The sequence below is a fragment of the Beta vulgaris genome, chromosome 5 (assembly GCF_026745355.1).
Source record: "Beta vulgaris subsp. vulgaris cultivar EL10 chromosome 5, EL10.2, whole genome shotgun sequence".
Classification (NCBI taxonomy): domain Eukaryota; kingdom Viridiplantae; phylum Streptophyta; class Magnoliopsida; order Caryophyllales; family Amaranthaceae; genus Beta; species Beta vulgaris.
Window position 1 is genome coordinate 12,089,195 of NC_079206.1, and position 24,601 is coordinate 12,113,795.

The 24,601-nt window shown below is 32.8% G+C and overlaps 3 protein-coding genes across 5 annotated transcripts; 2 read left to right on the forward strand and 1 right to left on the reverse strand.

Annotated features, from left to right (window-relative positions):
- Positions 1–3,019, forward strand: LOC104892816 (50S ribosomal protein L19, chloroplastic). Its single transcript, XM_010678822.4, has 5 exons — positions 1–186; positions 273–617; positions 1,154–1,240; positions 1,340–1,473; positions 2,671–3,019. Exons 1-5 carry the CDS (start codon positions 163–165, stop codon positions 2,777–2,779), a joined length of 699 nt encoding a protein of 232 aa, XP_010677124.2. The 5' UTR covers positions 1–162; the 3' UTR covers positions 2,780–3,019.
- An 8,930-nt stretch (positions 3,020–11,949) lies between these two features.
- On the forward strand, positions 11,950–17,461 carry LOC104892817 (vesicle-associated protein 2-1). 3 transcript variants are annotated; one of them, XM_010678825.4, is made up of 9 exons: positions 11,950–12,233; positions 12,340–12,425; positions 13,758–13,828; positions 14,040–14,121; positions 14,780–14,895; positions 14,987–15,109; positions 15,333–15,359; positions 15,791–15,859; positions 17,051–17,461. In XM_010678825.4, exons 2-9 carry the CDS (start codon positions 12,353–12,355, stop codon positions 17,183–17,185), a joined length of 696 nt encoding a protein of 231 aa, XP_010677127.2. In that variant the 5' UTR covers positions 11,950–12,233; positions 12,340–12,352; the 3' UTR covers positions 17,186–17,461. The 3 variants fall into 3 exon arrangements, with proteins under 3 accessions (XP_010677127.2, XP_010677126.2, XP_010677125.2); XM_010678824.3 differs by having other exon boundaries at positions 11,952–12,233; positions 12,329–12,425; positions 15,785–15,859; XM_010678823.4 differs by having other exon boundaries at positions 11,953–12,233; positions 15,785–15,859.
- A 1,804-nt stretch (positions 17,462–19,265) lies between these two features.
- Positions 19,266–22,663, reverse strand: LOC104892818 (bax inhibitor 1). The gene is made up of 6 exons (XM_010678826.4): positions 22,457–22,663; positions 21,660–21,803; positions 21,468–21,559; positions 20,612–20,798; positions 19,718–19,873; positions 19,266–19,611 (listed from the first exon to the last, which is right to left on the reverse strand). The coding sequence occupies exons 1-6, from the start codon at positions 22,562–22,564 to the stop codon at positions 19,561–19,563; spliced, it is 738 nt and encodes a 245-aa protein (XP_010677128.2). The 5' UTR covers positions 22,565–22,663; the 3' UTR covers positions 19,266–19,560.
- Positions 22,664–24,601: the final 1,938 nt, after the last annotated feature.

Genomic DNA, 24,601 nt, shown 5'->3' on the forward strand with positions numbered 1-24,601 from the left:
GTTTAACGGATAGGTGCCAAAAAGTAGAAGATTGAAACTAGATAAGCCTCTCTCATCCTTTCTCCTTCTGATAGCACCAAACCAAACTCTCACTTCATTTCAATGACTTAAATTTTCCACTGAATCATCTCAAACCTCATCCTTTCTCTCTATTCTTCGTCAATGGCGTCCAAAATTCTTCCACAGGTTACTTTCTCTCTCCTCTTTTTCTCTTTTCTGAAGCTCTTTTAAATGGAGAATTTAGCTTATGTTTTTTTTTTACTCTTTTACAGGCAATTCTTACGATTCCGTCGAATCATTCACTTCAATGTCCGCCATTGAAGAAGCAGTTAGGGTTTCCAGTTGAAACTTATCGCCGATTTTCTCTCTCCAACTCCAGAGGTAATTCTATGGTTTCTAGGGCTTCGTCTAACCTCTTTAGCTCTAATTTCAGCACAATTTTCAATTTTCCCGCGAGAAATTCCTTCGTTGTGAGGTCTGAAGCTGAGGAGAGCTCCGCCGCTTTAGCTGAGATTGTTGAGGAGGAATTGCCGGAGAATTCGGAAGCCGAAGCCGTAGAAGAAGATGAACCTAGGTCACCTTTTAAGCCAAGGACTAAGTTGGGAGACGTAATGGGGGTAAAATTGTTCACATTGCTTTTTTTTTTTGTAGTTTAAATGTACTATATAACTGAATTCAATTGGAGTATATGTGTTTATTACTTTTAGTTTTTGAGGAAATGCTTCTTGTCTTAGAGAAATTTCAGGTCATTTGGTTGTTATGAAATGTTAATAATGTTGCAAGCATAATATTGTATTGGGAAAATTTGATATCCAATCTTTTGCTGGAATTTATTTGGAAGACACATGAGGAAAAGAAAAAGGGTGTGTTTAGCAGTAGCTTTTGTTTTCATGATGAATCTGACCAAAATGTATAACAATGATCATCTGGAAAGGTTAAGGGACTTGGTTGTTAGTAATGATTATGAGATTGCATTTGGATGTAATCATGGAGTAAAGAAGGTTTAAATTAGGGATTCGCAGTATTTTTTTAAGAAAAAAAAAACTGTTTGGAATCGAACAAGAGAGCAATTGATGCTTATAAGGAGCAGTTCGAATTTGATCTTATTGAGCTTGAAATGAGGGGTTGACAATTTGGTTTTTTGTTTGGTTAGATATTGAACAAGAGGGCAGTTGAAGCTTCGGAGGAGCAACGTCCAGTGCCAGACATCAGGACTGGAGACGTTGTGCAAATTAGATTGGTTAGTAGTGGTTGTGAATTTTCTTTGTCATTATGGATTTCAGCAGTTTCAAGTGCTTACTCGTGCTCTATTGATTTCTTTGCTGGTTCATCTGTACAGGAAGTTCCAGAAAATAGGCGTAGGCTATCAGTGTACAAAGGTATTGTAATTTCAAGGCAGAATGCAGGTATTCATACCACCATTCGGATTCGGAGGATCATCGCTGGTGTAGGTGTCGAGATTGTATTCCCCCTGTAAGTATCAGTGTTTCCTTGTGCTTAGTTTATCGTTAATTCATTATGCTTTGTGTTAGGTGGGTAGGGTTATTGAAGCTCTATTGCTGCCTATATATATTACTATTTGTAGTGCTAACAGCAGGATAAATTTGCTATTCTGTAACCATATCTACATATTCTGATGCGAAGTTTAAGCGAATAAAAGCTCTGTCCTTTGACAGAAGTAGGTTGTATTCCCAAGCTGAACTGACAGGAACCGAGGCTCCATCATTGACTAATTTTGTCTGATAATTCTCGATGCCTCATTTAAAAATCACTTAAGAGGTGCATCACACCTAATCTTGATGCTCCACCATTACATGCTGGATTATGGGCAAGAGCAATATAGCAGCACACAGATACTAGAGCTTCTGACTTTTGCCAGAGTTTGTAGCTACTTAGCATTCTCCTTAACATTTGTGAACTAGACCATGCCACACAATAGTGCTTCTAACTTCTAACAAATAATAAAGCTCATGTCTTGGGCAATGTAAGGATGGTAATTGTTTGACATGTTCTTGATGTTTTCTAGTGTAAAAGTTGTTCGATATGCAAAATGTAATGCTGCATTTTTGCTTGATCACTCACTTAGGGGTATTCTTCAACTAATGATATTGATACTTCTTGGCTGTTGATAAGAGAGCCTTAGAGATCCATTGAACATCTGGCGGTTACAGCAAAGCCGTATTAATCTTTGTTGCAATTGCAACAAGCTTTAGTCAAGTTTAGAGGTGATCAAGGATGATGGAAAGTATCTTTACAAATGGGACTAAGATTATGGGAGTAATTGCTGAAATATTTATCATGTAAGACTACCTGTGTTTGGGAATAAGAGTCGCATAAACTACTACTAGTTTGGATGATCGAAAAAAATTGTCACCTTTCCTAAAATATTATAGTTTACTCAGAGACCGGTTAAGGTTGAGATGTAGCGTTGCAAACACAAACACTAACAGTCTTAGATTTGTCCAACTTTTACAAAGGATCATCAAGTAAGATAGTGTCTTATCCTTTATAATAAATCTACGAGAGGTTGTAACAATGTGACGAGTATTTCCAAAGTAGAAAATAATTTATGTTTAGATGTGTTTAGCATCCTGAAATTTGTTTATGCTGTGCAAGTATTTTGCTGCTGCTTTTTCTTCTCAAACATGCTTCTATGTAATATATGTTCAGGTACTCACCAAATATCAAGGAAATAAAAGTAGTTGCTCACAGGAAGGTTAGGAAGGCCAGGCTATATTATCTAAGAGACAAACTTCCCAGGCTCTCTACTTTCAAGTGAAAACATAGAATTGGCTGAACTTTTCTCATCTTGGAAGCTTTTCATGCTTTTATCAGTGTTTATGGTTTAAGTTGTTTTCATATTGAAAGAAATTCTTTTTGGAAGATATATTTTATTTTGAGTAAACTTCTACTTGTAATTTTGGTCCTGGAAACCCCTGGAGAGAGTAGATACAATCGTACAATGTGGGTTGTTTATATCTTTACGAATGTTTATGAAAATCTCTATTATGAAGTATAAGGGAAGGGGGAGCTATGGTGTCCTCTTTTGAACTAACTATTTTGCCCCCTTCCCTTTCTAAATTACAAAAGGAATCCCAAAATTAAAATCGAGACTCAAAAAAAACTACCGAAAATTAATTTACAACATTCATTCACAAATCACTCACAAATCACTTAAAAGAAGAAACTTTAGAAACCTCTCATACAATTAAGAAAATCATGTTGCAAATTATTCAAATAATCAAAAAACTTTATTAAAACTTAAAATTAACATACAAAGTAAAACTAATAATCTAGAACATCAATACATAAAAAAACATTTACTACAAAATTTACTTACAAATCACTGTTCTCAAGAACCATTCACAATTACTCACAAAAGTTACTTATAAACACAAATTTGAGAAAAACATAAGATTTTGACGGTGATATCACACATTCATCCATCGGCATAATTTGCGAACTTCCAAATTATTTCACATTAGTTGAAACAAACAATAGGAAATTAGTTGACTGTTATGTAGTTAAAAAAAATGGAGATGACAACAATGAATTCAAAAGGGCTTTTATACAATCAGACTTAAATTTAATTCATTTTCACATAAAACAAATTTAGTTTTTTCTAAAAAAAATGCCAATATTTGAATTTTTGCCCAAGACTTTTGCAAAAAATCCATGTTCAGAAATAAATTTTGAAAAACAAAACAATATCAAATTTTTTGCAAAAATCCATTTTCAGAAAAAAAAAACTAAATTAATTTGCAAAAAGTAATGATTTTGTTTTTCTAAAAAAAAATTCCAATATCAAATTGTGTATGAAAAAATCAAAATTTCATTTCAAATATAATTGAAGCTAAAAGTGTTAAAATTTAGAAAAGGACCAAATTTGAAATGATGGAAATTTTTAAATATCAATGTGTGCAAACAAAATTTAGAAGTTAGACAAGGAAAAAAAACTGAGGTGTATTTGTAGTGAAATTATAATTTAGAAGTTAGATGAGGAAAAAAAATTATTTACTTTTTCATAGTGTTTCCTATATATAATGAAACTCTTACATATATTTGGACCTATCTCTTTCTATTATATTATAGCGATTAATTATCAAGGTAAAAAGGTTTATGTAAAATATCATTCAAGAATTAAATTACAACATATCTCTATTATATAAGGGAAGGGGAGCTATGGTGTCCCCGAATGAAGAGACTATTTTATCCCTTTTCCTTTCTAAATTACAAATCCACTTACAAACCAAAGGGAGATTCAAATAAAAATACTGGAAATAAAATTATAACAATCACTCACAAGTCAACTAAAATCATAGAATTGTATAATTTACATTATACAAATCACTCAAATGATGAAACTTTACAAAAACCAAAAGATTAACTTACAAACTACAACCAATACACTACAACGTCAATACATACTCACAAAAATTTGACTTGAAATCCAAGTGTCCACTTTCTTCACAATATATGAAGTAGTGTACTTAATTCAAAAATCAACTAAAAAATTATAATATTAGAAATCAGAATAGATTCAATAAAATTTCTATTTTGTTAATAGAATTTTGACCTTAAAAGTAAAAAAAAAAAAAGACTGGTGAGAGACTTAAGTGACAGAGACTAAACCAATTAAATTTTGTAAATAAAAACAATTATACTTTGTATGTCTAATGTTCAAATTTTGACTTTTACATACGTCGAAAAAAATAAAATTTCTGTTTTGAAAAAAATCCAAGCACGCATCGCGTGCAAAAAATGCTAGTATCATATGTGAAATAATTTATATCATAGTTACCAAATTAAAAGTTTCCCCTTGCATAGGGACTTTTTTTTTTTTGACAACGGGTAAACAATTTTATTGATATCTCTATTACATAAGGGAAGGGGGGAGCAACGGTGTCCTCTTTTGAACTGACTATTTTGCCCCCCTTCCCTTTCTAAATTACAAAAGGAATCTCAATACCAAAATGGGGGTCAAAAAAAGCCACCGGAAATTATTTTCAACAATCACTCATAAATCACTTATATGAGGAAACTTTACAAATCACTCATAGAATTGAGAAAGTCACGTTGTAAAAATCACGCAAATCACTCAAATGATCAGGAAACTTTACAAAAACTAAAAAATAACTTACAAACTAAAACTAATATACTATAACGTTAATACATACAAAAACATTCACAAAATTCACTTACAAATCATTGTTCTCAATAATCATTCACAATTACATACTCACAAAAATTACCTATAAACACAATTCTGAGAAAAACATAAGATTTTGACAGTAATATCACACATTCGTCCATCGGCGATTTGCGAACTTTCAAACAGGTACATAATTATTCTTTTAATCTTCAAAGTTATTTCACATTAGTCGATTGTTATGTAGTTGAAAAAATGGAGATAATAGAAATTAGTTGAAAAGGCCTTTTATATAATTAGATTAAATTTGATTCATTTTCATATAAAATCTGAAAACAAGATGTGTATGAAATTTGATTCATTTATGACACTGATGAAAAAGTTACAAATTTAGTTCTTTTTTTAAAAATTCCAATATAAATTTTTGCCCAAAACTTTTGCAAAATATCCATGTTCAGAATTAAATTTTGAAAAACAAAACAATATCAAACCTTTTTGCGAACAACTTTTGCAAAAATCCATTTTCAGAAAAAAAAATTACATTAATTTGCGAAATCAGATTGTGGATGAAAATTTTAAAATATCATTTCACCTATAGTTGAAACTCAAAGTGTTAAAATTTAGAAAAGGAGTAAAAAATGACCATTTTATGCGAAATCAGATTGTGTATGAAAAATTTAAAATTTCATTTCAAATATAATTGAAACTCAAAGTGTTAAAATTTAGAAAAGGAGAAAAATTAAAATGATCATTTCATGCAAAATTAGATTGTGTATGAAATTTTAAAATTTCATTTCAAATATAATTGAAACTCAAAGTGCGAACATTTCAAATGATGAAAATTTTTAAATATCAATTTGTGAAATCAGAATTTAGAAGTCAGACAAGGAAAAAAATTGAAATTGTCTTATACTTTTCGGTTACAATTTTGGGATCATAGAGAAATTACTGAAATCCATATCAAAAACTATCATAAATTACAAAAATGAATAAAACCAAAAAAAAAAAGAACATGACGATATTTAGTAAAGAACATCATACTGATTATAAAAGAACATGTGCATATAAGACTTGAGAAACAAAAAATTATTCAAAATCACAAAAATGAATAACAGCATAAAAAGAATATGAAAGAATTATTCACAAAATGGAGGTGAACTTAAATACAAACTTGCATTTTCAGTTTGTTTACTACTCAGTATTAGGCCTAAAAATATATTGCACGCATCGCGTGCACAAAAAGCTAGTAGAACAATATACCGATGAGTTATAAGCAAGAATGACCCCAGTAATAGATCTATACTCTATCACGCACCCTCATACAATTACCCTCATACCTGGCGCTAAATATTCCACTAAGAAAGGATGGGTGGATGAGATTCGAACTTGTGACCTTTTTGTCACGCTGACTTCTGATACCATGTCAAAGAACCAATTCAACCAAAAGGTTAAGTTGATGGTTGAGGCCTGAGAAATAGATCAATACCCTATCAATGGCCAATGATATAAGTTGTACTACTGTCTATCAACACCTTTGTTACCATATCAGCGTATCTAAAAACAAAAAGAAAAGCTTTTCTATTTATAATTTTCAACCCTAATTTGAGAAATTAGTCCTATATATTCGCTCATGTCTCTATTTAATTAACTCGATTTTCTTTTCCTAAAAGTTATGGAGCTTGAATAAAATTTGGAGTCGCGGATATAAAATGGTGGGAGGAGGATAGAGAAGCATCTTAGAGGGGGAAGTATGAAGGTAACAATTATCTCTATTATATAAGCCAAGGGAGGAGGTGTGGTGTCCTCTTTTGAAGTGACTAAAATACCCTTAATGATCTAATTAATTGAATGAAAAAAATTACAAAAGCAAATCATTTAAAAATTCTCATTCCAACTTGCCATTTAAAACAAGTTTAAAATGGTATATGCATCAAATAATTCAATCAAAAATTAAATGGACAAAATATTTATACCTTATAAAAAAAGATGACATACATAACGTGCACATGAAAAGTCTGAACATTCACTACCTTTGATACTCTTTAATTCAGTTAAACCAACTCATTATTTTTGTTCTTTCTGTTTAATATTCATTCACAAAAAATTAATGTTAACAATAACTCACAATCTTTTTATTTTTTTACATTAGCGAATTAATATATCTAAATTCATCTAACTGTTGAATTTTTCACATTTAAGTTTAATCATAAATAAAGTACGAATGGAGTATCTAATAGAATAACAAATTTTGAAATTAATGCACGCATCGCGTGCATATGAAGGCTAGTTGTTACTATTTTAACCTACTTCTTTTATTTGATTCCATTTTTTTTATTCAATTAGTTGTACTAATTACTCCCTCCGTCCCATAATATAGTGCCTACTTCATTTTTGGTGGGTCAAACTTTAAAATCTTTGACCGAATATTCTCATTTGTATATATAAAAAAAACATATTCATGTGGGATCTTGTTAGATTTGTCTCAATGTGTAGTTTCATAATATCAACTTTTTATATTTTTTATTAATACGGAATTGAAGATAATAAAGGTCAAAGTTACGTCTTGGAAACCGTGTAAAAAAGAAACAAACACTATATTATGGGACTGAGGGAGTACAAATTTACAACTACCCTCATTGCCAATTGCCATCTTTTAGCTGACATTTACTTGTTTAAACCATTGATTATTGTGTAAGTGACACTAAGGCTATGTTTAGTTCACCTGAAATTTTCTGATCTGAACTTATCTGATCTGATCTGATCTGAACTTATTTTATCTGATCTGATCTGATCTGAACTTATTTTTTCTGAACTGATCTGATTACAAGATCTTATCTTTTAGATTTCTCTCAATATATAAGAAAAAATATAGTCATGTGGGGTCTTGTTTGATTCGTCTCAATGAATACTTTATTAATATTAATTATTATATTTTTAATAATATGTAATGAAAGATATTTAATAGTAAAAATGAGTTTAAAAACTGACAGATCTGATCTGATCTGAACTTATTTTTTCTGATCTGATCTGATCTGATCTGATTAGATCTGAAATAAGCAAAAATAAGGTGAACTGAACATAGCCTAACACTATGCTGATCATGATTAGATTAGTATGCAATCATTATCGCACGTCAATTATGGATTCTAAGCTGTTGCTCACCTACTATCATTATTATAAAGATGAATTTAAGTTCCTTTCTGATGGTTAGAAATAAAATTAGCTTGAACTGTTTACGTTTTTTTAATTGGATCTTTATGGTGGGACATAAGTAATTTAAAATGGAAAAAAATAGAAGTTGAAGCACTAAAGAATCGAAACTTTAAAAGAGCTCGCCTTAACTAGCAAGGAACTTTAACAGCATTATATGATAATCAAAACACCTAAAAAGCTTTACCTTAAAAACAATAGTACCACAGTCAACATCTACCAATGAACAAGGAATTGATAGTTTAGCTTTGAGTAGAGATGGCAATAGGTAGGATTTGGACAGGATCTTTTAGGATCCAGATCCGTTTTTTAGGCAAGGATTTATATCCTACCCAGATTTACTGGGTAATAAGAATGAGGATCCAGATCCGTATGGATCCTACGGATTCGGGTCCAAAACGGATCCAAAACGGATTCTTGCCTATTGTTTTCAAACTATCATAATTTTCACAATAATTAAAGAATTTAAACAATAAAGTCATCTAATATCAACCAAAAAATACATTTAATTTTTGAAAAATAACCATTGTAACCACTTACAATTATTCAATTATCAAACTATAGATTAGTTATTAACCCAATTTTGGAATTTAATTATTCAGTAAATTCGCACAAAAACCACACATTAATTAGAACAATAATCCGAAATTCAAGCGAAAATCCATTTTATGTAATAACTAATATTATAATATTATCAAAATATAATTAAATTATAATAACATTATAAAAACTGGTAAACGGTTCTGGATCTGGGTAATAATTTAGGACCCTCTCCAGACCCTTTTTTTCATGGAGTATCCAAATCCTACACGGATCCACAAGGTCCAAAATTTGAGGATCCAAATCCGTCAAAAATAGATCTGGATCCACGGATTCGGCTACGACCCATTACCCACTGCCATCTCTAGCTCTGATCATTCGTTGTTTAACCATCTCCATATTTTTGGTCCTTCAAAAAAAAAAAATCTACATGTTTTTAGTCTATTATTTAAAAATTATTTTCCATTCTGCTTTATCTATTTTTGGTTTTTTATCCCTTTAATTCTTTCATATCACACAAAGTCCAGCATTTAGTTGAGTGTATATTTACATCCCTCATATTATTCTCAACTAGTCTTGTATGCACGCGATGCGTGCGAAAACAAACAAAAGGTTAATTGCGTAATAATATATACGAAAAATTATTCATAAAGTTAATCGTATATGTTTCTTCTGTTTTTTTAAAATCAATAAATCAAGAATGATGTAAATATTATATTAGTTGAGGGTATAATGGGAAAAGGTAGTGAATTTGTATTTTATTACTTAAGGGTATAAAATGGTTTACCATTTTTAATATACCCTCCTTTTCCTTTTATAATAGAGACTAGCATTTCTTGCACGCTATTCGTGCATGTCCTACTAATATTTTTTTTTTTCCCAATTAGTTATTCATTAGTGTTATAAAAAATTTGAATCGAAAATACATTTATCATTATTGTTAACTTTTTACTATTTCCTCCGTTTTTTTTTTACTTGCAACACTTTTTTCTTGAAAAAAAAGAAGAGGGCCCCATGTGATTGGAGAGAGATAGAGAGAAAGGAAAAGCAAAAGTAGAAAGTGTTGCAATTAATTAATTATTTTCCCTTTATGAAAGTGCTGCAAGTAAAAATAACGGAGGAAGTATATTCTTTCTTGAATCAATGTTTCATTGGTTTTATTAGTTATTTGTTCATCATTATTCAAATACATTATCGAGAGAAAGAAATATACATTAGAAGAAAGTATGTGCTCAGAAAAAGTGGAAGAATATATGTATCAGGTTCAATCGTCGAAAAGAGTTTGATTTATATAATAGAGATTACCAAAGAATAATCAACATTTAGGTTTTAAAATATCATGAGTATAAATATTAATATGAAATTCAATTTTTAATTTTTTCTTCTAATTGTGTCAGCCAAGTTACATTATCAATTTAATTTCTGAATATTTTTTTTTCACATGTAGGTAATAGAGGTGATCATGGTTCGGGCCGGGCCGCGGCTAAAAATTTTTGCCCATTGGTCGAGTGGCCTAAATTCGGGTCGAATTTTTGTGTCCAAAGCCAGCTATTTCGGACCTAAATTAGCGAGCTTTTGCGGGCCAAAACGGGTCGGGCCAAAAAAAAGACTGAAAAGTCGTTTTTGGCTTGCCCAAATCCCGCCCAAAGCCAAAAAAAAATACGGGCGGGCCGAAAAATTATGCCAAAACCCGGCCCAAAAACGGGGCGGGCCAAAATGATCACCTCTAGTAGGTAATAAGTGGAAATCATTCTCCTTAATTTAATATTTAATTGAAATTTCAAATTCAATTCCATTATTAATTTGCTCAATATATATAGCAAGTAGGAAGAAAAAATTTATATGACAACTTAATTTCATTAATAGTGTATTAGATTTTTTATGAAAGGACATCATCTTCCTCCCTCCTTGACTTATATAATAGAGATTATGTGATGAGCACATAAACTAAGGAGTGAAGGTTGGGTATCGATATAAAAATTACATCTGAATATAGGACGAAAACATATATAAATTTCCCAATTTCACTCATGCCCAAGTGCCCAACTTTCCCTTCTTGATGATAAAAAAGACGTATTAGTTCCCAATACAACTCCCTCATTTTCTTTCATTCTCTCTCTCAAAACTCGTATTTGATGTTATATATCGCGCTAACTAATAGATGCCAACTAGACAATTGTGCTTGTAAGTTGTAATCACTCAGCCTATTCTTGTAACTGATGCATTAAGATTTCTCCTCAAACGCAAAGTCTTCTAATGTCTTTGTCTTATCTTATTTTAAAAATATTACTTATTACATTGTTGTGGGCACAAGTATTTAGTATTTACGAAACAAGAAAAGATGTGGTGAGGACCATAACTTTATCAAAAAAATAAAATCAAGTATTAGGCTAGTGGTGATGGGGACTGGCTTTGGTACGACATACTCGTGTTTGAATCCCTGCAACACCCTTGGGAGAGGAATGGAACCTAACCACCCCGAACATAGGCTCGATTCGAAGGTAGCCCGAAGAGTGAATCGGGTGCAAACGCCAAAAAGAAAAAATAAAAAAAAATAACAATAATTACTCTTTGATGAATTATAATTACAAGAAAAAAAATTACAGCAAGTAAAAATAGACATCCATCTAATAAGGTAATTTACATAGAGGTTACATGCTCATGGTGAAATGTCAAAATGACATATCAGACAAAAAAATTTGATACCAAAACTAAATCAAAGTGGTACTAAAATAAATTCACAACACCAAAATATAACCTTGGTATCAAATTAGAATTTAGTACCAAAATACTCTCTTTTGATACCATTTTGACTTAGTTTTAATACTCAAATTTTTTTATCTTTTTGTGTGAGATATCATTTTGACATCTCACTAAGATACGCCAATACTTTCTAGTAGCCCAGTGGATATTATGAAATTGAAAAAGAGGCGGGTAACCACCAAAAAAGAAAAGCGTGGGTCCATAATCCAGGCTAGCAAACCCCAAACCACAAACCGAACCCAAAAAACAACTCTCATTCTCTCTCTAAACATCATAAATATAAATACGCCACGCGTCACTCCACCCCCAATCTCTCTCTACCAATTCTCCGCGAAGAAAGCTGAAATCTCTCTCCTCCCTCTCCTTTCTCTCTCCTCTCCTTTGTTTTGTTTTGTTTTGTTTTGTTTGCATTAAGCGTAGAGTAGTAGTATAACTATAACTTCTCTTAACATTTTGGAAATTAGGGGGGAAAATAAAGCCTATTATTAGTTTTTTCGCTCCTTTTCTCTTCCCACGCGAGTTCGATCCGCCATTTTCGCACCTTCTTCTCCTCCTCCTATCGCATCTTAATGTTTGTTTTCCTTTCATTTTTGGCGCTTTTCTCTCTATTTTGTTTAATCATTTCGTCGAATTTTTCTTCGGTGAAATTTTTGATGAATTTGACAGTTTCTTTATAGGTTTTGAGGATTCATGGTGGCTACAACAATGTTAAATGTTAGTAAGCAGTTCATCTCTGTTCATCCTGAAGAGCTCAAATTTCAATGTAAGTTTGTAATTTGTCCTTTTTTTATTTTTGAATTTTATTGTTGGATTGGATGCGTTTGCTTCTATTATATTGCTTTCTATTGGTTGTTGTTTGTAAATTTGTTGCTTGATTTCATTGGAAAGTTTTTTCATGGGAGTGATTTTTTTTTTTTTAGTTATATGATAAGAACATCTTTGGGCCTGCAATGCATGAAGTAATCAAATTGTGGAGGGAGAGTGTTAAGGAATGTTCGTTTCGAGTTATTGAGTTTATGAATGATCTCCAATTTATGGTTTTGTCATAATACTTGTTTGTATATGTAAGAAGTATTAAGGATGGTTTGATTGGATGAGAATAACTCTTTGATATAAGGGTTGGATCAGAGTATTGTTTCATATAAGGTTTGTAGTCGTAGGATTTTGTGGAACTGTGAGGTTGATATAAGAGTGCGTGGTGATCTTGGAGAAATTTGGCTTTTTCAAGCTGAATAATAATCATTATGGATGTCTGCATTTACAGGCATATCCGCATATAGTAGAACGCCTATTTGGGGGGGGGGGGACGGATTGTGTGCGTTCATTGTTCAAATAATATTGGAAAATTGTTACTAATCCCTCCATTTCTTAATTAATTGTTTTTTAGGTGATGTCCACACATTATAAGTAAGAGGAATCCCTATCCTAAAATACTGCAGTTGGCGGGATTCAACTTTGTGACCTTTAGGTTACAAAGTGAATCCCCAACCAACTACACCAAGCAAGCTTGGTTCCTCAAAAGCTCTTTGTTTTGGTGGAAAAGAGTTTTGGATCTTTTAAGCAAATTGCACTTGTGCAAGCTTAAAGGAAGATTCGGAGAAAAATTTGTAGTATAGGAAGTTTGATTTTTTTTTTTCAATTTGGAGGGCAAGGAGTCAAGGATAGAGTAGATCACAACCTGAACTTGGTCCTTAAGAGTGGTTTGCCACCCTTTTGTGCATGCTGCAATTGTTCACCTCTCTTGCTTTCTCTTTGGGGGCATAGAGGATAGTGCTTGAGATTTTTCTATCATAAATCAAACCTTAAGATGTTAAGTTGCTTAAGAGAGAGAGTCAGTCATATCTTCATACTGTGGCTACAGCTTCCAAGGGTAGAATGAAATATCACCATTTCCAAATCCTTTGGAAAATTGCTGGTAACAAATTGATTCCAAAGTGCTATGCAAAAAAAAAAAAAATTGAATTCAGAAACAAACCACACTTATCTTTCTGGAAGAAGCACATGCATTCATTATCTTTAGTATTGTCAGTGAGAGTTGTTATTCTTGAGTCGTGATTGATTACACTATCTTGCTAATTTGTTGTCTTTTTAACAGTTGAGCTGGAAAAGCAAAGCTTTTGTGACCTGAAAGTTACTAACAACACAGATCAAAATATTGCTTTTAAGGTAACTTAGCACCTATAATGACTATATGAATTCAATGTTTTTTGCACCTTTTGCATTTCACAATAAAAAGCCTTTATTTTTTTAAGCAATGATAAGTAATGGTCAATGCCGGCCGTGAAGATTTCTAGAATTCAATCAGTTCCAAATAAAATGGGACGAGGGAACATCTATCATTCTTATGCAGAATCTGAGTATTTATGTTTTCTGTCAGGTCAAAACCACTTCCCCTAAGAGGTATTATGTACGGCCAAACACTGGTGTTTTACATCCTTGGGACTCCTGTGTCATACGAGGTAATACTTTTACTTGCAAGAAACAATTTTACAATAGTCCAAATTGTCAGGTAAAATGGTTGTATTACCTGGTGGATATACCAGCTGTTGTCTGCTGGCAATGGTCAGAAATGCCTCACTTTGCATACGGATTCATATCGCAGTGGTCCTACTATAATGACATTGATGAACATATTTAACAATTTGTGATTTGGTAATGCCGTACGTATAAAAGTATCAAAGATAGCAATATAGCATGATATGAGGCCCTTGAAATTTGTTTGAGGGTGATAGTTTTCTCCAGTAAAAGGTGCTTGCATAACTTGGAACTATTTTTAAGATCAATGTGTTCCGACGTACTAAATAGTAAATACAGAAATGGATGTCTGTCCTTTTATACCAAAGAATGTTTACTTTATTGGAAAGGTTTTATTTGAGAGCTTTACACAAACTTAAGAAGTGCTAAAATTGATGATGCATTTGGGACATCCACTGGAAGTGAAACATTTGTTCCAGATGATGTGATTTTTATCCCTTTAGATGGCGCTTGTTGCAAGATACTCTCTTTCCATGGGGCGTGTCTTTAATTAATAGCATGGCTTATAGCTGCTGCTACTATTTGCTATTGTTGTTACCTGGAATGTAGAACTCTATTGATTTTTGGATAATGAAATTGCAGTCACTCTCCAGGCTCAACAGGAATATCCTCCTGATATGCTATGCAAGGATAAATTTCTTCTTCAAAGCACAATAGTGTCTCCAAATAGTGAAGTCGATGATCTTCCACAAGATGCTGTAAGAGATTCAAACTGGCATATATTTCAATGATTACATGCTGAAACATGGTTTTCATGGCTGGTCTAACAACTTATTAATTTCGAATTAGTTTAACAAAGACAGTGGGAGGACAATCGAGGAATGCAAACTTAGAGTTGTGTATGCCTCCCCCAACTCGACTCAGGGTAGTGCAGATGAGGACTCAATTAATAAGCCTGGAAGAGGCCTGAATGTGAGTTCCTAGTTTCCTTGTCTTTAAATCCAATGGTCCTTCTAGAGTCCTTTATGTTTCCCTTTAAAAGATGATCAATCTTGTGGTGGAGTGGATGTTGCTCAACATGGTATCTCTTGTTTCTGAAGAGCAATTTATTGCTTACAGTTAAGCACCTTTTTTTTTTCCAATTTACTAGAAACATCTGTTTTAATGTATAATCTTTCGTCTTTTTACATTACAGGCACAGGGCAATTCAAGTCTTGAAGATGTGAGTCACTAACTCAAAGCTTTTAGCAGTTCCATTATAGGGTATTTTCTACATGGACATACATAATTTAAACTATTAAATTGCTCTCCATGATCATTGTTTACACCATATTTTCATGAGAGGAGGCGACATAATTACTTGGAAGTAATAAACCCAAAAATTGACAGCCATATGAGTATGAAATCTATTTCTTCTTGTTTTCATTATTCTTTGGCAGGGTTGTTGCTGCATTCTTTTCATAGGACGGGGTTTCCCCTGGGAAATTATTTCAAATAACTAGCATAACTTGCGTTTCTTGTCTATACCACTAATCCACCATTTTGAATAAACAGCTAGGATATGAGTAATTCTTTAGGATAAACTAAGATCATATGCAACATCACTTTTTCTTCCGGCTTAATTTTTCCTTTCCAATTTTTGTGTAGAAACAGATTGTGCAACGTGTGAAAGAAGAAAGGGATGCAGCTATCCGACAAACGCAGCAACTCCAACAGGAATTGGTAAATATCCGACTTGCTATGCTGGATCCAATTGTTGTCACTTGTTATTTATGTGTATAAATTACATCTTAAGTGAGGAGGTGAGAAGAAAACAGCTCTTAACAATATGTGTACATCATGTCAAGATGTTTCATATGATGTGTTTGTGCGATGTTGCATTTTTTTCGGGCTAAGGGTATGGAGGGTCTTGATTATGCCAGTTGAAATGCGAGGAGCAAGAGGGTAAATATGAAACAATTTTGAAAACGGTCTTTTGAGGGTTGGATACCCTGATTTGTTGCTTGAACGTCAAATTTGCGAGTTATGCAATTCATAACCATTTAGCATTCCCTACTTTCTTCCTAGTATTGACTAGTTCAAGGAAATGCCCGCATACATCTGGACCTTGTGGCATGATGCCAGAATCCATCTTAGGTGATGACTGATGGTGAAGGTGTGTAAATGGTGGTATTAACAAGAAAATAGTTTTGATGTTACTTTTAGTAGTTATATGGCATATATGACCAAATTGTTGAGAATGGGTGTTGGGTCATAGCCATAGGTAAGCATTCTTACAACGTCCCACTTACTATTTTCTTGTCGAAGATGCATCAGCATAAGAGTTTGTGAGAAACATAAGATGATTCAAATGAATATAGGCATTGCCCTAAAAAAACAAGAGGCACAGAAGAAGCAGTCTTCATGATGCGCATAGTGGGGTGGACAAAGCTTTTTTTTTGGACTGGGTCTGTCCCTATACGTGTTTAGTAAGTGCTGGTGAAACTTACTGTATGGTGCTAAAAGTAATCACAGAGATATTTTGTTTCTTAGTTCTGGTACTTCTGAGTTCCAACTTGGAATTGGTCCTTAACTGAAAAGTGTTTTTTGTTTTGTTTTGTTTTATAAGCTGCTATTGCTCCAGGTGTTTTAACATGGCTTCTTAATTTAGGTTGGTAAAATCATGCTCCAAAGGTACTAATATATTGCTGTTCCCTCTCATGTGTTGTTGTGAATGATGAGATTACAATGTGTGTTAGAAGCACAAAGATGATTATAGATAGTGGTAGACAGATTATTTGATGCGTGAACCAGAGAAACTATTAGATCCATCTCAAATTTGCAGGCTACAAGCTTTGATGAAAACAGTAGAATGCCAAGCTGTAAAATATTAAGATGATCACTAATTTTGTTCTTTATTCTTGGCTAATTCAGGAAATGTGGAAGAGACGCAGACAACGCAGAAATAACTCTGGTTTCTCATGCAAATTTGCTCTTTTTGTGGCTCTGATAGGGATTATGCTCGGCATTCTGTTAAAACTCTCTTTCTCTTCACCAACTACACCATAGTTATGTTATTTCGTGCAGGAGACGAATTCTTCTTTGTATCAGTAGCTATATATCTATCTACCTTCATTTTTTCCATCTTCTCTCAGGCTAGTCATTGCTCCCTGTAAATTGATGATCAAAAATTGTTTTCATTGTTCTTCTCTCTTTCCTTTTTCTCCTTTCTTTTTTCCTTTCCCTTGATATGTCGAATAGAATTTGCTTCTGGCAGTTAAAAAAATGAGATGTTCGCTTTGTGAAAACATGGAAGCTTAAGTGTCTTGTTTATTTGCTGCTCAATCATTGTTGTCTTCTCACTCCCGATTATTTTGCACTAGTTGTGCGACTTTCGGATATGCAATTTCCCACAGTAGTAATACAGTCCAAAGAGAATCTGAGATCAACCATAGAATTGCGGTGAAATCTCAACAATGAAGGACGCCATTATTCTGAGCAAAATTTCTCACAGCCGCCTGTACAAATTAGAAGGAAAGGGAAAATTTTGTATGTATTAGTCGAAATCGTAGAAGAAACTAATTCTTCATATAAATGGCACTTTACGATAATACAAAAATTCATGGAAAAGCAATTGCATTAAAGGGTTCATATAAGCACCTAATTGCTAACTCTTCTGTTCAATAGAACCTAATGTTGCACGTATTTGTAATTTCAGAGTAAGAGAAGTCTTGGAAACTCGTTTTGACAGAGTAACATAGACTATTTGCATAACATAGTTTTTAATTAGAAGTTCTTCCATCATATTTGCCTTTCGTTAGAGGGCCATCCGCCTTTCTAATGCTGCTTTTTCCGATAATCTAATACTACTTGTCTTCGTTTTCACTCTGTTTGTTGTTAAACTATTCAAAATCATTTGTTCCTAGAGCCGGTTTGGTTAGTGATATTAAGGACATGTTCGACACAAACTTTTTAAGATAGCTTTTAGTTTATTGACTAGGTCAAAATACTAATTAAAAAAATAATAGTGTTTAGTAAGTTGGTGGTGTAAATAGCTTTTAGTATTATAAGTAGTGTTTTTAGTAGTATCTGTTAAAAGTTACAATTTTTAGCTTTTGAGATAGCGTTTAGTGGTGCATAAAATATTAAAGTTTTGTTTTGAGTTTTTAATTAATTATTTGTACAATACTATTTTTACAACTTTTACCGAATATCAATATCATATGTCGCTATTTGGACAGCTAACAGCTACAAAGCAGCCACTAACAGTTATCAGCACAGCTAACAGTTACTCTAACAACTAAAAGCTACTACCATAGCTTGTTGCCAAACACGCCATAAATAATGGTAATAATGGTTTGTAATGCCAATTTGTAAGAACCATTCTCATGTCAACTCCATAATAATGCTATTTCATCCACACACACCTATTTTTTCCCTAAAATTTCATTATCATCAATTACCACTTGAAAGGTGGTATTATATATGTGATAATGGAAATTTGTAAGGAAAACCATATGTTTTAGCATCAAATTTCGTTACCATACATGTTAACATTGAAATATGTTAACAAACTTACACTAAAAAAACATTACTACTGCCACAATTTAATACCATTAACCAAACATGTCGCTAGAAATTCCATTAAAAAGCTAAAAAGAATCCTGCCCAACTTATGAACACCAACTAAACCACAAGTAAATCATAGAGAAACCCATTTGATCTTTCAAGGTCACAGTTTAAAAGTTCATCTAACACTACGTATTTACATACTTCCTCCGTTTCATAATACTCACTCCACCTATTGTAGAAAAATACACATCACTTACTACACTTCTTTTTTGAGCAATAAACTCTTTCTATCTCTCTCCTCTCACATAGGTCCATTTTCTTTTTACTCTCTACCTCTTTCTTCTTCAAAAATTACCTAAGAATCCATGAATTGAAAAATATAGTGAGTAATATAAAACGGAGAAGATACAAGCTTAATCACTATACACAAACTAAAATAAAAACTCGAGAAGGTATTACTTCTTGTGTTACAGACTTCCAGAGATTTATATGCAGTACATCTATTAATTTTGTACCTTGAGAAAAAGAAGTGTTCAAAACCATGTATACTGACACAGGTAACATGATGCAATTCAGATATCCAAAATTTAGATCAATAGTATAAACAAATATATATACGTGCACATAGTAACCGAAATATTTCATTGCCAATAACAAAATCAAACAAAAGCCATTCTTCTTGTGTAGGTTAAGAAACGGTTTCTAGATCAGTTTGTCCACATATCTACAGGGTTATATGATGCAAATCAACCTAATAACCAACTTCACAGTGCTTAACAAAGAGAAGCAAATATAACGCCGAGTTCATATATTGAACAACTATGGAAACAACGCCAAATCCACAGTCGATGGCGGTGACGAAGCACATGAACTTAGTCTCTTCTCTTCTTCTTCCTCTCATTCTTCTCCATCGAGTTCTTCAACTGCAAACACACAAACATCTCGTTAGAAAATGAAGTAACAACACCAGTGTCAAAATAAGTAGAACTGAACCTCATTTTCTGCAATATAAATTTAATTGTAACATACCATGATGATCAAGATCCGGACAAAAACAGCTACGAAGTCGGTGAAGAGAGTCATAGCATGTTTCACATAGTCCAAGTCGCCAAAGTGAGCCTTCTCAATGATCTGCTGAGTGTCAAAGACGATGTATCCCACAAAGACTAGCAAGCCAAGATACAACTGCAGAATAAACAACATATCAGATCATGATATGTCACTTCACCAAAGGAAAACAACATACATTTCATTCAGATTATAAATTATGATAGAGGGTTTATAAAATCATAATAATCCCCACATAAATGGTGTATTAAAATCTAGAACCCTGATTAATTGTGCACGTCTTGTTGTCAATAACTAGTTATTAGGCCCAGGCTATGCCTCGGGTAAGAAAAAATTTCATCTATTAATATAATACTTTATGATAATAACAATAAACACAACTTAGCCTAGTGGTTAAGACTTTAGTATATGTACTTGAGGTCTCGTGATCAAACCCTATACTACACAATTTCTAAATTTTTTTATTGTATATAGATTACATAAACTAAAACTCTCTAGGGATAGTACTGTAGTGGTCAACACTGCTCTTCAAATGGTATCATGCATACATAATTAATTTTAATGAACATGCAAATTTATTTATTTTTAAGTACGCAAGGGATATGTTTAATAACATTAACTGTGGAAACATGGATCACTAAGAGAAGTTAGATGAGATGATGATTCTTTAAAAACCCTTACATAAGGTCATGGGTTCGAGCCCAAGCTTCAGCATATTTATTTTTAAAATAATGAACACTTGACTTTGTTGGTTAACAAACACGTGGCGAAATTCCGGTGGCAGGAAGAGGGTGCCACATGGCGCATCGACGTTGTTACGCACGCCTTTTAATATATTAGTATAGATGTGCATACCTCAAACTTGAAAAGAGCAGCGTTGCCTCCGAAAATGGAGGAAGCAAAGTGCAGCCAGAAGAGGATGGAGACACCAGATGAAAGGAAAGCTCCCAAATAAAGAAATTCCCTGCGCCTTGCAAACATAGCAGCTGCAGAAAAGCTTCCAAATGCTATTGCACAGCCCACAAATGCCGTAACCAGAATGCTGTGATGTTAAAACATAAACACGTTTCAGTAAGTGCAAAACATCTAAAATTGGCTAAGACACAACAGAACCATAGACCCAAATATTTTGTAAAATAGTAGTGAATGAGAAACCAGGGCCCTGAATTGGAAACATTCCAGTTCTAGAATCTAAGATTTACTATTACATTAATTTAGGAAGCAGTATGAGCCCCCATTCCTCCCACAGTTCCACCACTAAGAAAAAAGAGAACCATTTTTGCAAAGACATTAGATTTGGTACAGTGAAAAAATAAAGCACCTAAATTCTTGTAACTTTCTCATTTCCCATGTAAATTATAAAGAATAGAGGAATATCACTTCTACACCTCAAGTAACAATAGCCTAGACTCCCCAAGGTTCATTCTTGCTGCAAGCCACCCTTCAACCATTAAAAACAAGGATTTGAATCAAATGAAGATACCAATGGCGGATTAACATCGCTAACACAAAGACACACAACTCATTCAGAGACTGTTCAAAAATCTCTAGTGGTATACGGCAATATTAAACTAAGAAGTTTTACCAATATAACATAGTAAACTACAGAAAATATGATCTCACACACAGATAGCTTGGGGACACATAATATAATTAATCTCAAGAGCTCACATCAGTTCCAAACATCAACTGTGAAGATCAATCACAATACCTCGAATCAATCTGAATAGTCAAGTCAATAAGAGGACCAATGGATGCTCCTTCAAACACGGCAGCGGCCATCAACAGCCCCAACCTCTTTTTCTGTTAGCCAAATGAAGAGAAACTTAGTCATTAGACCCTTCACCCTTGCTAACAAAGGTATAGCGAAAACGAAATGAAATTAAACATCTAGATAGATTACCTCCTCATATGGAGGGGTGGAAAGTACCCAAGCCATGCATCCCATGCAGGCAAGAGTAGTTAAGAAGCCACCAATATTCCATAGAATATGCAAATATGACCCAACTGCTGAAGCAACCAAAGCACAGCACAATGTCAAGTACACCTGGAAACAAGGTTGAAACTATTAGATAAGATACTAACAGACACCCAAAAAGAAGAACAACGAAAAATAATCCTCAATCAAAAGATAACGAAAACACATCCGCAATTCTTAACATTGGACTTAGGAATCACTCTATTGTAGAAATCTATTATGCCAATTGTTTGAATGTTTATTGTGGAGAACTATGGAAAATAATGTATATTTACATAGTTCTCCACAATATTTCCATAAATATTACACAACTAAATGTGAACAATCAAGTTTTTTGACCATGTACTCAACCACACTGGAAATTATGGGATATAAATTGAGAAATTAACAGTAAATTCACTTCAATTGCAGTTACAGATGGTGGAAACCCTAAATTGATCGATTTGCAAATACCCAAATCCCTTAACCCTAAATTGATCGATTTGCAAAATACCCAAATCCCTTAACCATAAATAGATTGATTTGCGAAATACCCAAATCCCTAAACCCTAAAATTAGCATATCAAAATTTCCTCCATTCAATTGTACAACAAATTTGAAATAACACCAAAATAAACAAGTTAAGATAAAAAAAACTATGCCTTAATTTCATCCCAAATTAATTCACTCTTAAATCTGTATAGAAATCAAATTCACCATCAAACAAGATAAAAAAAAAAAACCTGTTTAAGATGAGATTGAACAGTAGGAGAAATCTCATGGAGATTCTTGAAAGCATCAAAATTCCAAGAACTTCCATAACCAGATTGCGATTGAAAGTACGACTCCATTGTTTATTTCTGTAAGTAGTTCTATTTTCTCTCTTGGATTTAAATTTGTTTTGCAGAGCGATATATATTCGATAAAAGGAATGACTATTTCTTTTCGTGTTGGAGAATATCTATATAGTGATTGGATGGCATCGTGGAAATTTCTCGACTTTTTTTTAGTTGACGATTATGCCCTTATAAAATATGATCCATATAGCCAGTGAGATTGTATTTTCTATTTGTGTGCTTAGTGCTTACGTTGATTCTAGGGCTATTCTAGGAAGTTCAAAAGCGTATCATTTCGAGAGTCTTCTCGAAAATAATCTGAAGTCAACTTAATGAATTCTCTTATTGACATGGCATAACCTATGAGAGCTTGCCAACTCAGATGCATATTTATGTTGAATTTTTTTTTTTTTTTTTGAAGGGATAGGTATGTTGAGTTTAACTCATGAAATATATTTTTTTTAAGGAAAATGCTAATTATAAGCTTTTCTTTTTCCTATTCAAAAATTGTATTTTCACTACGATTTTGTTTCATTTTGAGAAATATTTAGACTATAATATAATATTTAACTAATATATCAGAATTAATATTTGAGTATATAACAGTATTAGGTAGGGTGAAACTTATTCGGATAAAAATCAAAATCCAATCCGAATTAGTAATTCGGATTGAATTTGAACTGTGTTCGGATTGGATTTGGAATGAGATTTTTTGATATTTTGGATTTTCGGATTGGATTCGATTGAGAGTAATTGGATCCAAAAATTCAATATAACTGAATAGTAATATGCCTTGTATTAGTTATCTAGATTTGGCTTAAGTACTAAACTGGTTTTTTTTAGAAAAGCCTAGTCCATAGCCCAATAGGCGTATCGTACAATCATTTCAACACTTCTCCTAAAACCTTACAACATTTAATTACTCATTTCCTAAATCTACCAGGTTGCTGTTGTGCTTAATTTATTTCATCGAAAAACTAGAGTTTTAAAAAATCGAATTTTCGGATCCAATCTAGAGTATGAAAATTCGGATTGGATTGAACCGGATTCAAACTCTGATCGAGTTGGATTCGTATTGGAAAATTGAAATCCAAATTATGTTCGGATCGAATTAAATTAAACCTTAATCCAAACCGACACCGAACTTTCACCACTAGTATTAGGTTTGTCTCAAATCATATTATTATTGATGTTTAATTCTTAGCAGTCCAAATAGTTTGTTGACAAATTTATGAATCAAAAAGATTTTTTTGTATTTTGAAGAATGAATGAAGTATGTATACATTTCTTTAAGCACCCATACATTATATTATTATATTCGGATTTTTCACCAGGTACCCCTTAAGTTTTACAAAATTCATGGGGTCCCTAACTGTTTCAAAAATTCATCGAATACCCGTTAAGTTTGCATATAGTGTATCAAACACCCTTAATAACTTAGTTGGTGTTGATTCCATTAATTTAAATGACTTGAAATCACTTAAACCCCAACCTAATTCGCCTATTAACTCATACTATGTCAAAAATGTGCTTTGATAGTGATACAAACCGCCTTTTTTAATGCGATCAAAATAGTTTTAATAGTGACCCAAGTACCTCTTAGGCAATTTTTTTTTCTGCTTTTAACCTCCTATGTTATGCATAATATAATATATTAGGGAATTAGGATAGGGTTAACTGATTTTGGGTCAACTAAGTTAACATAGTCAACATCATTAAGCTATTGAGGGTATCTAGTACATTATATCCAAATCTAAGAGGTACCTGGTGAATTTTTGAAACTGAAAGGATACTTCATGCATTTTGTAATAACTTCGGTGTTACTTGGTGAAAAATTTATAATATGTTCCATCTAACATATATGTTATGAAACATTAAGACGGTGATGCTAACAACAGTTAATCCATAAAGTCTTGAATTTCACTTAATTCGATACAATTGCAACTTTTGAAGGCGACTCAGAATAGTGGGGTGTTAAATGAGCAATTTAAACAGCATTATACAACTGAAGTAAACTCATAACACAAACACTCTTACTCTATCAACAAACCA